Genomic DNA, 15,000 nt, shown 5'->3' on the forward strand with positions numbered 1-15,000 from the left:
TAATGTTATTATGCTTATATATGTATATGCACACACACATACATAAAACGTGCTCCCTCTCTCTCTCTCTCTCTCTCTCTCTCTCTCTCTCTCTCTCTCTCTCTCTCTCTCTCTCTATATATATATATATATATATATATATATATATATACACACACACACACACGTGTGTGTGTGTGTGTGTGTGTGTGTGTGTGTGTGTGTGTGTGTGTGTGTGTGTGTGTGTGTGTGTGTGTGTGTGTGTGTGTGTGTGTGTGTGTGCGCGCGCGCGCGTTTGTGTGTAAATAAATACATACATACATCCCTCATATTTTATAAGTTATACGATAAGAATGTGATTTCCGGCCGCAATATATTTTCATCGGCCGGCAATTACCTTAACATGAACGCTTATAAAGAACTAATCTGTAAATTAATTGTATTAGATAATGCTTATCTGAAAAAGAAAACAGGAGAATTATTGCATCTGGATATCATGTTGAACTTCAAATAACAACATGTGCAATGACTCTATAACCCAGAGGACATATATAATTCATTTAAATAAAAGATATACGTCAGGGATACTCAACTACCGGCCCGCGGTCAGAATCCGGACCTTCTGAGTGTTGTAGCTCCAGGAGAAAAGTATAATTAAATATAATGAAGATCCTCTATTTTTTATAAATAAGTCAAAGATTGGATATGAAAGGAATATAAATTATATGGGAACACTATGGAGTACTCAGTTTTGTAGTTTTATTTTCATAATTGCATGTAAAATATCTATCCGCACATATTTGAACTAGTCTAACTGGACCTTTGTTCCTCATTGTTGAGTAGCCCTGATGTACACGCAGACAACAGCATCACCCGAAATCACCCAAACACATACATAACAGCAGAGAAAACAGTTAATGGGAACAGCCCAAAGAAGATAAGAACCCCAGGATGTGGAAAGTACTTGGAGGGCAAGGGAAAAATTATTAAATGAAAATGGGGAGTGGCATGAGGGACTTCACAGACTTGTTAGTGGTCTTGCTCGCGAAACTGCAGTGGACAGAACGTGTGGAAATGCCCAAAGGATGTGTTGTTGCTAAATGCAGTCTCGAGGGATAGGCCTATTGATCGACTGGGAAACATTGCTCTCATTGGCCTTATCTACCAGCATACTCATACTTAAATCTACAGCTAAATTAAAACGACGAAAGCATACCATGACACTTACTCACCACCTATAAAATTAGTTTCGTCGCGGCTGGAGACTGCCACTTTCCATCAACCTTGTTGTGCCTTACCGTCACCGTGCTCACTTCCACCTCTCGCAAAGTCCATTTTCTGAGATACTGCCATTAATATGCGGATCAAGATCACTTACGCTATACACTCTAATTTCCGACCACTTCACCAACTGTAGCATTTGTATATCCACTTCGTTGCAATCCATCGCGTTGGCCCGCCAGAGTAAGACAACTGTCACACATGAGAATTATGAGGAAACTCGCCGATCACTTTGGTTCTGGCGGGAATAAGATAAACTAGTTTTCCATATATTTGATATCTTATCGAAATATTGCGACCCCCAAAAAATCATCTGATTTTACATTTTTTTTTTTCTTTTTTTTTTTTACAATTTGATTAATGTAATGTTTAAATTTTCAAATAATTTTGAAAATATGTCATTGAATTTCTTAGCATCGTTGATATAGGCAATTTCGATTATCTACTTATTTACTTATTTTTTATTTTAAACTGAAGTTTGTATTTATTATTTTTTGTTGATTATATAACTGTTTCCATGGTCATTTCCATATATAAATCCTCGATGAAATAGATAATTACGGTGCACCTTTTCCTATAAGCAGTGGTTCTTATTTTCATTTTATTTATTATTATTTTCATTTATTTATCTATTTGTTATTGTTTAGGTTTCTAATAATATATATATATATATATATATATATATATATATTTTTTTTTCTTTTGGGGGGGGGGGCGGAAGTTAAGAAAAGTATTGGAACGCTTTATTTTTCTATGCATTTTTGAATGTAAAAAACGGATTCTACTTACGAAATAACGAATCTAGTCATTATTTCTTTGACAAAATATCAAAATTAAAGCACTGTTTCCTTCATTACGAATTTGGAATCAATGCATTATGTCTGGTAATTAACAGAATATATTCGTTATTTCTGTTGCTCAGGCAATGGAAAGATGGCATTGTGTTTTATGAAATATCAATGCAAGTACTGTAAAGAACAGTACTTGTCACTAATCAGCATCGGCCACTTTTTTACTTATTGAGACGTCCCCCCCTTGTTTACTGCAATTTTCTTGGAGATAAATACAAAAGGGTGTCACGTAAACAAATAAAAAATATTAGATATGTAAAATTATATTCATTATATACTTGAGATTCACTGCAATAGTAATTTCATTAACACGGAATTATGATGATGAGTTTTTAAAAATATAAGTATTTATTGTAGTTCCGAGTTAACTTGTAAATGTAGCAGTATAGTCCGAGTCATAGACAAAATTGGAAATAACAGTCTTTAGTCCGAGGCAGAAACTATTTCTGGAGTCAAACAGTCCTTAAATATGTCAAAGAAAATTCCACAACCTTTTGTAAATCAGCCGCTTGCTTTTAGGTTTATACGAGAAACTAGCTTCGTAACGGTTAATCATTAAAAGTAGAATGGATTATTAACATCGTTTAGTTATTTATGAAATTATTTTCTCATTCATTTTATAACTTACATATTATTAGTATATGTAAATTTACTCCACAGAATTATCACTTTTCGAGAATGCCCCGATACCCACTGAAACAGCTTCATTACAAGACTAATCATAGCAGAAAGGATGGGGTTGACATTGTTCATCCTTTTAGCATAGGGGTGGTAATATCTGCTGAAGCTATTGCAGAGTTGTGTTGATCTTATTACTAATACCATTTAGGTCTATGGTTAATTTTCTCCTTTACCCTTGATTTTGTGCCCTCGAATCGAGTAATGGGATATATGATATTTACTTCACATCCTGACAATTTGGGATGTTTTTTGCAATTTCAGTTAAACATTTTCTCTAATATATAGCAACTTACATAACTCCTAAGTAAAAAGTATAAGGTTCTGCAGTTGTTTGTACATTATTGTTCATAGTGATCCAGAAAGTGTCAGCGGCGTCAGCAGGGTATTGCCAAGAGGCCTGCGTTACGCTCTCAAATGGATCAGTAATTCATATCGACTCTGTGTTGTGTTTGTCTTTTAATCAGAATATTTAATACTGTTATTGAAAGAAATACATATGCCTAAGCAAACCTAGACTTTTTTATGTTCACCTTTGGCTTGTGTATATCAGACTGAGGTTGTACATAACCTAGTGATTTCTTAACCCTTCCTCTGTCATTTACCCTCTGCTGGATGCATTTCGTCGTTTACGAAATCATAGCCAAGTATCCCTCCTGTTACTAACCATTTCCAGTCTGAACATGCAATGATATAACAACTCCATTCTTAAACAGGGCAAAACTAAAACAGAATACAATACACTTATGGCACTACGTGTCTATACACCCACAAACATCACGTTGCTTGCCACATACACCACAATTTTCAGATACTGTAAAGAATAGGAAAAAAAAAAAAAAACATTTCTTTATGATCGTTCAATTGTAACAGAAATCACGCGGCAGGTTTAGAAATAGGCGCCTACTAAGGGAAAATTAATGTGCAAAATATTAGATAATCAAACGACTTTTAGTGTACCTATTTTACATCGAGTTTTCTATATGCTTTTCGCGTCATAGGGCACTTGCGTGCCAGCCTATCTGAATATATGTGGTCCGGCAATTTGACGAAACGATTTGCATGGTATTGATTCCTGTCTATTGAAAGACTTTGATATGATCGTTGTATTGCCGCCGACAGCATTAACGATAAGGTTATTATTCCGTGCAATAATTCAGCCCCATCAGATAATAATATTGCAAAATTATAGTTGTAAATTACATTCATTCATATTCGTGATGAGGTGTTTGACGAACTACCCGGTGCCACGCTGACATCTTGTAGATGACTGGGTATTCATACTGGGAAGATCCTTCCTCAGCTGAGCAGTTGGTTAGGTAATCGTTGTTAGTGGTTCTCAGCCCACCATCATATTTATGATAGATTCACCGACTACCGTATCTAGGTCTGACTTACCCAACGTATGTAAATCCGTGCAAATCCACACACGTTGTGCACATGTGAGCGTGTGCATTCTTGCATATGTACATTGCCCGCGCGCGCGCGTGAGCGCATATGGATTTTCGGAAAATACATAATTGCAGGCAAAAGTGGGCATCATGGTTTTCTCGTCATGGCATATCAGAATGAATATAAAAGAAACTAACAAAGCTGACAAAACAAGATAATTTTTCCAGGGATGTGATAGTTTCTCCTATGAAAAGAATAATCGAAGATGATTAATATGATGTAAAAAATTAAAGGAAACAGTGGGCTCTTTAGAGGTATAGGAGCAATAGTCCTCTTCTTTACTTACCCCCTCTCCCCGGTTAAGATTCTCCTTTCACTTTTCTTCCTACTCTCAAATTCACATGATCCTTCAACTCTTTCCTAAGTTTTTATAACCTTTGTCTCTTTCCTAGGTTTTTATATATGGTTTATCTTCAAAGGATACGATGTCCATGGCCTTGTAGGAAAATTTACCATGGCACCCTTCCTCCAACCCCAACTGTGCGACCATTAATCTTGGGTCGTAGTGGATCACGAGTGGAATTAGGCACTAGGTGCTGTGGCTTATCAGTGTGTGGACACACCCCAGTTTCACGCCAACTCCTGTCCCCTAACCTCTTGAGGTCAATGGGTGGCTTTAGTGAGGCAATCCTAGCCAATATAAAAAAAATCCTTTCTTTCCGGACGCAGTTTGAAAGCAGGGGAAACTTGACCTGCATGCATCCTGTTATGTGGAGCCCGGTAACCCATGGCATGGGGTACTGTAGCCTGCCACCAACCTCTATTTGGGGCAATGCCAGCAAGGGTGGCAGGGGTGGCACCCTTCGTGAGTGACTACCAGAAGTTTAATATCAGATTGGCCATCCTAGTGGAGGATGGAACGTCATTCTGTAGGTTACAGTGATCGGATTTCACTACTACCGGAGGAACTGAAATGGCTCTAAGAGGGGAAAAGTCCATGCAGTGGCATGATTAGTGAGGGTCATTTCACCTAATACTGGTCAGGTAACAGCTATGGTAACCATCTCTGGGAAATAGGTATAGACATTTCCAATAGACTTCATAGCAGACTAGTTCCAATCAATGAACATCAAATTATATTGATTAAAAAGTGCTAATTTGGCTTTATGTCTAGAATTGTAATGTCATTACTTATTGACCAACGTATACTTGAAGCAATAGTGATTTATATCATACTTCTTCCATGATAGACAGCTGTCATTAATGTGATATACATTTTTTTCTGGGTTATTTCAATATGGTATCTGGCTGTGATGCTGGTCAATTCCCATGGTTTGGAAACGGATACAAGTAGTATCCTTCTCTGGGACTTTGCAAGTTCCAAGTGATTGAGATTCCTAGCACCAGCGCTCCAACCTTCACCGCTGGACCTGGCACAGCGATGCAATTAATCTGGATCAATCACGCCCTTACCAGCACTTCCTCCATAATTATAGGGTTCTGTGGTAATTCCTTTAGATTGTCTGTGGCTATCCATTGAGTCCCCTTCTGAACATCCCATCTGACCATTAACCAGCCAAGGGTTATTTCACTTGAAAAGTTTGAGGTAGAAGGGGTTTGTTCTAATTGTTCCAGAACACTCAACAACCTTATGGACTATATAGCACTGTGGACCCTCAAATACAGAACACTGGAAGCAGCCACTGGTGACCACTCAAAGACAAGGTAGAACTTTATCATACAAGAGATGCTAGACCATATACACTTAGTCCACGACTTGGCTGGTTGGTGATCAAGACTTGCATTATTCCCAGTTGTACAGGACTGAGAAATGTCTAGCTCCTTTCCTGTGGATTTTAGGAGTGATGCAATGCTTCATCTTTTAACAAATGTTTTCCTATACCTGCATTCACTGAATAATCTAAAGTCAATACAGAGTAGCACTGGGCAATATCAAGGTCACTAACCGTGACTTTACCGATGATGTTGCCAATTGATCTGGTAATTTGGAGATTCTACATGCAGTGGGGTGAAGCCTTTGAGTCTAAAAGTTGGTTGGATCAAGAACAAGACCCAGGACTTTATGGTTCTTACTATGAGAGATTGTTCAGTTTGCACATTACCAAGAATATTGTTCATTACATCAAGGAACATTGCCTTGAGCATTTAAGAACAGTGTAATACATAAGTAACAGATAAGCAGGTGTCTCCCTAAGAGTCTAAGGTTGATGTATATTTCCCTTATTAGGTCCATGATAGACTATGCAAACCTAATTCTTAATATCTTGTCACCGAGTGCCCTCAAACCCCTTGAAGTTTTGCAGCACAAGGTCATGAGAATTTTGCTTGGATGCCCAATGACTGCTAAAGTTTTTGTCATGAGGAAAGAGGTAGATCTCCCCTCTATTCACGGTCGTGTCATCAAAGTTAACACCATACTTAGCATCAGACCCCTGCAGCTTCTACCCAGCCCACGAAACACCAATATTTTAACAAATGAGATAAATTATTGAGTTAGGCATGGCCGGCCTACTATTATATTCTTCAATGTATGGAACAACGAAGCTATTAATCTTAGAGACAGTACTTACTGCCCCTTGTCAGCATTGGGAGCATCAAAAAGAAAAAAAATGACAATGGGCAGGCCAGACCAATGACAAGATGACATGACGAAATAACGAAATTTGGAAAAGACTGGGAGAGTCCTATGTCCTGCAGTAGATTGATTCAGGATGATGATGATATATATATATATATATATATATATATATATATATATATATATATATATATATATATATATATATATATATGTATATGTATATGTATATGTATATGTATATGTATATGTATATGTATATATATATATATATATATATATATATATATATATATATATATATCCATATATATGAATATATATATGTATATATATATATATATATATATATATACACAATATATATATATATATATATATATATATATATATATATCCATATATATGAATATATATATGTATATGTATATATATATATATATATATATATATATATATATATATATATATATATATATATATATATATACACAATATATATATATATATATATATATATATATATATATATATATATATATATATATATATATATATATCCTGCATAATTAATCTATCAAAAAAGTCGTACTTGTTTTCTTGACCCATGGCTAAAAGAGCCTTAGAACTTGATGGATGGTGTCTTCATCAATGGCCGACTTGGGTCGCCCTGGGATATGAGCCTTTTCCACAGATCTCTGACCACACCTGAACTGGCGATGCCAATGTTTAACAACATCATATGATGAGGCATCCTCCCCTAAGTTTCTTTCATTTCACTGAAAATCTCTTGTGGTGTGCGGCCATTCAAGTATGTGTGTGTGTGTGGCTTCCATGCCCAGCCCACACAAACATTCATGTACAGTGTCAAGAGGCCTTACCTCCCCTTTGCAATTCTATTATCTCCTTTTCTGCATAAGCATTTTTTTGTTTTTTTGCCTTTTTTTCAATATATATATATTTGTCATTTGATATGCTGTATAAAGATGGCATCAGACTGTTTTCCTTGCACAGACTCCTTATCATCTTTATAGATAGTCCATAATTCTGTGCAGTAATAATAATAACATTTTGTTATTTGTGGGTTTTTTGTTTTTGTTTTCATAATATTCACTTTTCTGTAATACACCCTGTAGTGCTGGTCACAGCAGCCCAGAATAGGATCCTGAGTATGGAAATAGTGTCCTTCCTGGAGTTGGCACTAATACAGTCATGGTGCATGGATGGTACATTCTGTACTCATTTACCAATAGGTATAATTCAAGAGCCCCCTCCTGAGTCTAATCACTCCCTCAGAGCTTTGTGTTATCATGGCAAGTCATTCCCATCACCTAGGCCTTCGGTTGAAATTCTCATGACAATAGGTTCCAGTCACCTTAGTGCTCAATTAAAATTTTCCATGATAGCATGTTTACGTCACCCTAATGTCAAGCCAATTTTTTTAATGATGTGACGGTCATGTCACCCAGATCCAAGGGGTGTTAATAAAGGATACTGTTAAATTAAAGATATGGATAAATCATTTCCATGCACATAACAACAAAATCCTAATGAAAGTTATAACTTTGCACATTTCAGATGAACATGAAATTATGTGGGAAATAAACACAAAGGGCATAGGGGTATTTATTGAAAAAAACCTGAAAGTTGATAGCCCTATCAACAAGATAATCCACACAGCAAGTTGTAGCATGGAAAAGATTCAAGGATCATACAGATTTCTCAAAAAAGAAACATTTTTCACACTATAGAAAGTTATGGTGAAAATGCATCTGGATTATGCAAGTACAGGTTGAGCTTCACACAAGTTACAAATCATGTAATTGAATGTATGCAGAGGAGAGCAACAAAACAATTATCAAAGGTAATATTTAAATACAGAGATATATGACCAACATCTTGGTAGGGACAAACAATAGATGTGAAAGAGAAGTATGGGAGGGAGCACACACTGAGTTGACAGAGTAATCAATGCAAAGAGGAAAAATTATTTGAGATACTGTGTTATAAAAGTCTACTATAACATGTTATAGACCAGTGGTTCTCAACTTTTTCAGTTTGACAACTCACTAAAAATATAACCTTGATTTCTACGACAAACTAGCTATTTACTCCATTATTATAGGAATACAAATGTATTACACATGTAAACACTTACTATATTCATTTGAAAATGTAGGAACTACTGTAAGATTACTCTCTACGATAACTAAATAATCTATAATTAATTGGAAATTTAGGTTAACTAATATTAACTTTCTGCATTTTTCTAAAGTTTCAGACTAAAATGGGGGTATTTCAAAAGAAAGGTATATTCATCTGCAAAATATTAGGCAACACTTGGAAGGTAATCACAACATACAAGTTGAGAACCACTGTTATAGACACTCCATCATATTAATGCACTAAAAATAGACTTGATAACGGCTGGGAATAAATCAAAATGAATTACACAACTACAAAAGCATTCAGAGGACTACATGATTATTAAGTTATGAAACAGCTCCAGAGTATCCTGTTGAAGTTTAAGGCACCTGTGGGATGAAACACAAAAAGTATCATAAGATATTGTAAGGAATCGCAAAAACACAGCAAAATATTAACCAAGGAACTGCATGACTGAGGATAAGTGACAAAAAATAAATGTTATTTAAGACAAGATATAGATAACTGGCAATACTGACATATGACACAACTCACAACAGCAAATACTGTACATACAAGTCACTCCAGATTAAAGCAAATGTTGTATGTCACATTTACTGGTTTGAAGTTGACCAAAAAAGCTTTCTGTATGATGAAGTCTCCAATTACAAATAACAAACTAAATAAATATATATAATAAGGTGTTGTTCATTTAAATTCTAAAAAGAAATTTCTAAAAAAACAAGACAAAAAACAATAATATGCTGCTGTTTTCTACTGAAACTAAGAATCTCTAGATCCAATGTATATCAACACAGGCATTTTCATAGACAGATAAAGAATGGATTGAGGAAAAAAATGAGGAAGTTTTCAAATGTTTGGTGTGAAGGTTATATGAGCAAGTACAAGCCTGACTAAAAATCACAATTGAGTTGACTTCCTGTAACCATATCAGTAGCACAATGACCCACTAGCCAAGGAATACAAGAATAAATAAAAGAATACAACTTGGCATCTCCTCAAACACCAACTACTCCTCCTGTCACCTTTGCTGTCATATGATATAAGACAAGTCAGAATGTTGAACCAGTACAAAACAATAAGAACTTAGATGAACAGATCTGCAGAACTTAGATGAAAGAATGAAAATCTAGGAAGCAGTTTTCTTAGACAAAGTACAACTTCAGTTCATGGCAGAGTAAATGGAGCCCACTGCCTTGAGTCATGGATTCTCTGAAGATCAAATGTTCAAAGGAAAGCATAGCTCCACATCTAATGAATGTATAAGTGATGCTATGCATCGGATCATACCAAAAGAAAACTGGAGCATGCTCAAGAAGTAAGGGAAGAGTGTTCGTCAAACCTAGCACAAACTTCAAGATACAAAGTAGCTAACACCAAAGATTCAGAAGGACCAAATCATGTAAATAATGTTGACTAAGAGGGAACCATTAACTGGAGAAAAGCAGCTAGAGTCATGTGAAAAAAACAACTCTGTACAGAGAGTCCATAGAAGTTGGTTCAATGGCATAACATGAAAAGAGGAAACTAAAGACAGTGTACAATGACCATGAAGGAGAGGTGCCTCACCCTGAGAGATGTTAGATGACATAGCAAATTCAGAGAATGGTCTTCCAACATCAGACCAGTGATATGAACTTTGGGAGGGGAAAGTGAACACCAATAAAAATGTACAAGTTAAATTAAATTAAAGCCATGGGAGAAATGAAGCACATTCTTCACTCCAGTACTACCTTTATACCTTTTATCTTTTAGCTCCAACCAGACTGCCAACTTAATTAAGCAATGCATGTATAGAATTGTCTCAGGTGGCTGATGACCAGAGCATGATGAAATCAGGAGAAGAGGAAACAGGTAAATGTACAGCCACCTGTTCCAGTCCACCAGGAAGGCATATAAACATCCCTATGGGGTATTCTTCTATTTGGACTAAAATATCCTGATTCTGGCATTGACTGAAGATGTAGACTGTCAATCTGGAGTCCCCTAGTTCTCACCGTCAGGTTATGTAAGTTACTGTTGCTCAAAGCTTAGTCAACTGACAAACGAGGCTGAACTGAACAGGCATCTTTCCCCTGAATCTTGTCCTTTCAGAAGTGGAGATGTGAAAGGCTAAGAGACATGTCATCCAGAAAATTCTCTTGGCAGTTGGTTGAGACTGTGATCCAGGGGCTTCAATTAGGGGGGGGGGGGGGGGGGCAGTTGTCCCCTAAGACTCAGTTTAGGGTTTGCAGGGGTGTAGCCCTTTAAATTTGGTTACAGACAAACACTAAGCACAATATATTGCTACAAAAAAAAAAAAAATATCTTCAAACTTTACATAGAATAATGCTGTATATTCATATACAGTAAAACTAGTTTTAATTGCTAGCCAATATATTCAAGAGCAGATGTTTGCTTCTAAATATGTATGTATAGTGATCACATCAGTATCACCAGTACAGCACTTTAGTTTGTCACTAGGGCTCAATCTCTTTCCATAAAACTGTAGTCCAACTAGTGGTGGTGGAAATACAGCAGGAAGTGTAAAATACCTGGGTGATGGAAATCATCTGAAAATAAAGCAAGTAAGGTATTGAGACTTACATCTTGAACTAGCTGCAACTCAGAAGAATCCTTCTTTAAGACCTTGAATAGGTGGGCTAAAATTCTTATTGCCTCATCCTTGCCATGTCTACAGAAGACCAGATGAGATAATGTGCTGATCTCAACCCTCTTTCAGGTCCTAGAAGAAATTGTTTATTCATTATTCAGCAAATAGTTAAATCATCTATTCAGTAAATTTATTTTATGTATAGTATTTTTTGTGGTTAAGATGAGAGATCTGAAACTTTTTTAATCAATCTCTCTTTGCTCCAATTTACATTTTAACTGTCTATAGACCAGTAAACCAGTATCAGAATGCTTTTATGAGTGCACAGACTTTTTTGAGTAAATAATTTCAAAAACACTATGAGTATTCTTACATGAAAAATCTATTCTTCATCATGGATCATCTCAAGGAGTATGAATATTACCAGCACAAATCCCTCATCAAGTGGACTGCTGCAGCACAGTTCATATTCCCAAAGTGATTCCTGAAAAATGAAAAGCAGTTGAAAACACAAATAACAGGTAACTTTCTCATTACGTGTTTTTGTAATGTTAATGATCATTTCTAAAAAATAGTTATAGCACTATCACTTCAGATTTTCAGGAATCCTTAAGTCTCGACTGATGGCAAAGTATATAGAAATGAAAAAACAGGAGATCCAAAATATATAAGAAAAATAATAGTAATACTCTAACATCAAAACACAATTCAACAGCATTTATATAGATTTATATTGCCTATTTTCCAAAACCTATAACATTTAAACTTTCCTTTGCAAACTTAAAACCATTTCCTATATTTTCAGGTTAACTATTTTCTTCTACTTGTCCTTTGTATGTCCTTCTGAAGTTGAAATTATAATAGTTGTTTCATTTTGATTTCAACTTTAAAAATTAAAAGGGAATGACAACTTATTGATGACAACAACAACAACAAAATCCTGTTCCTGTTTTGCATATGAAAAATGCATATACAGAATCTATTACATCATGCAGTATGATAATACTAAGTGAAGATGAATAATCAAGACTACCCTCAAAACAAGTGACACATTGTATTCTATGCAAAACAATCCCAAACATAAAGATGTTGCTTGTGTACATTAATTTTGATACGTGGAGAAAATTCGGGTAATTATTTATAATATGACTGCACAGAAATCAAGAAAAAAATATTAAATGATCATTAAAAATAAAACAGTACTATTAGGTAAATCAGAGGTGTTGGTTTTAGTTACATAGTCTACATCAAAACCACTGATGTTTTTCAATTTTTTAAGGAAATGAAATATGGAGCTCGGGCAGCTCAACAAATCTTTAATAACAGTGAAATGGACTGTCAGAGAAAAACAAAATATCACAAGTCAAAATTCTATGTATTGTTTTTCATCACATTTATATTTTTGCTAGAAATATGCATCACCCCTCCTCCTTGCCCAAAAAATCTTCGTTGTACTTCAGTTAAGCTGAAAAATACCAACACTTAGGATTTTTTTTATCAGCATGTATGTCTACACTAACACAAGATTTGAATGTGATCATGAGATATCAAACAAACCCTATTTATCTCCATCATCCATACAAAGAACTTGCAGTCAGTAGGAATATATAATAAACTTTATAAAGTACTTGCCATTCAAGCAACAGGCCAAAGAGCTTGTACACCTTGTATCTCTTATTCCATCCTTTAGCTCTTGGAAGTACATTGTAGTAACTTTCCCAGAATTGCTTATCAAAACCTCCATACGATTTTGCAATTGCTAAATCAAATTCAAAATGGCCATAGAATGCAGCAGGATCAAAAATCACTGGAAAAAAAAAATCTTATTAAAATTCAACCAAACAGCATGTGGACTTCATACAAGAGTATTGGTACTGTCTGAGTTTTATAAATCAGTGTGTGAAAGAGCATCAATAGTGAATAAAAATGCATTTTCTAACCACCTGGACAATTGGTAATTTCAGCTACATTACCACTCCAAAAGTCTCCATGGCATAAAGATGGCTTTACGTCTGCATCCTTGAAAAACTGAGGAAGTTTCAGTTGTAAAAACGACCAGAGCTCTCTTACTTCACGATTGCCAAACTGTAAATTGGATATGAAGACATCATCATGAAAAAGAATGATTTGCCATCTTACAATATTGTTAAAGCTGATCAATAGGCATCAAGTTCAAATTATTTTATTTTCCTTGGTTGTTCAAACGCTGTCTAAAATGAGAAAAATAATTATAAAGAGGGCTGCCAGAGTTTCCAACTCTTGATTACCAAAATGTGCTGCCAGGCTAATTCTTATACTCAGATTGGCTGCCAGTATCATTAAGGGAATAGAAAATGTATTGAACCCTGAGTGTAAATCACAAAATTAAAGTTGATTTGATAATATCTCTTCTAATATGAAAATATGTAATACAAATTAAATATGAGTTAGATAATATTCTTACTTGGATGTACAATGGGAGATAAATGTTCAAAATTATGTAATCTGCAAAATTAACAATATTAATGTCATAGATTCTAACTATGTCATAAATATATCACAGTGTATCAAAAATGTCATGAAAACCTCACTATATACCAAATTTGACAACCCTGATTCTAATGATAAGAGGCAAATTAGAATATCAAGAGTTTAAAAATAAATGCAAACCATTCAAATTTTTGAGAATGTACTAAAATGAAATGATTAGCAAATCTATAATTCTGTTGAATGAACTTAATAAGAGATTAAAAAAATAAGTCAACTATTTTCAGTGTAATCTGAAATAAGCTAACTGACAAATTCAATAATGCAAAGTCCTATGGAGAGAGAATATAGCTCTCTTGTTTGTTTGCAGATGTGCAGCAGCAATGCAATAAGTAAAAACAATTCTCATAGACAGAAATTTGAAAGAAAATATAACTAGGTCTAGTTATAAGATAAACCTTACAAATCCAGTGAACATGTTACCAGACCAGACAGTTACCAGAAAAGTTGGCTTCGCTAACCAGTGAAGATTATGGTAAAAGAGATAAATATTGTACTATATTACTAGTACTGCTAAATTATGCATGTAATATAAGAGTATTCTTTGTAGGTGATACAAATAATATAAGGAAGTACTTGCAAAAGATGGCTAAGGCTAGTCATGCAAAAATGATCATCATATCAAAATCATCATTCTGAACCAAGGAGGTTCACTATACTTTATTGAAAGGGAAATACATAAATCATAAATCAGTGTCTTGATTTTGAATGGATGAAAAAAAAGATTCCATGACATTGAGGGAAAATATTTATGTATAGAGGTAGAAAACCCCTGGAGATGGAATCCAGGAGGAGTTTGAAACTCTCATTTAAAAAAATCCATTTGTGTGCATTGTGGGTTTTTCTACTACAGTATCAACACGGTTGAGTTTTCCCATTTGTCTATGTATAAAAAAATACAGAAATAAAAGGAAATCCTTGTATATAACAAACAT

The 15,000-nt window shown here is 34.9% G+C and overlaps 2 protein-coding genes across 4 annotated transcripts in view; both read right to left on the minus strand.

Annotated features, from left to right (window-relative positions):
* Positions 1-1,375, minus strand: part of LOC125046049 (dihydropyrimidinase-like) — a 91,200-nt gene extending 89,825 nt beyond the window's left edge. Inside the window, exon 1 of the mRNA XM_047643661.1 lies at positions 1,212-1,375. The gene's annotated coding sequence lies outside the window, so the exon portion shown is untranslated. The remainder of the gene's footprint in view (positions 1-1,211) is intronic.
* A 7,018-nt stretch (positions 1,376-8,393) lies between these two features.
* The window catches only part of LOC125046258 (ketosamine-3-kinase-like), a 10,788-nt gene continuing 4,181 nt past the window's right edge, over positions 8,394-15,000 (minus strand). The window contains exons 6-10 of one of the 3 annotated variants that reach the window (XM_047644059.1): positions 13,480-13,624; positions 13,172-13,346; positions 11,913-12,023; positions 11,533-11,671; positions 8,394-9,314 (exon numbers count right to left, since the gene is read on the minus strand). In XM_047644059.1, the coding sequence (XP_047500015.1) occupies positions 11,960-12,023; positions 13,172-13,346; positions 13,480-13,624 (384 nt within the window). In that variant the 3' untranslated portion in view covers positions 8,394-9,314; positions 11,533-11,671; positions 11,913-11,959. The remainder of the gene's footprint in view (positions 9,315-11,532; positions 11,672-11,912; positions 12,024-13,171; positions 13,347-13,479; positions 13,625-15,000) is intronic. The other 2 variants (XM_047644061.1, XM_047644060.1) reach the window with 2 other exon arrangements.

Source organism: Penaeus chinensis, chromosome 38, assembly GCF_019202785.1.
Source record: "Penaeus chinensis breed Huanghai No. 1 chromosome 38, ASM1920278v2, whole genome shotgun sequence".
Lineage (NCBI taxonomy): Eukaryota > Metazoa > Arthropoda > Malacostraca > Decapoda > Penaeidae > Penaeus > Penaeus chinensis.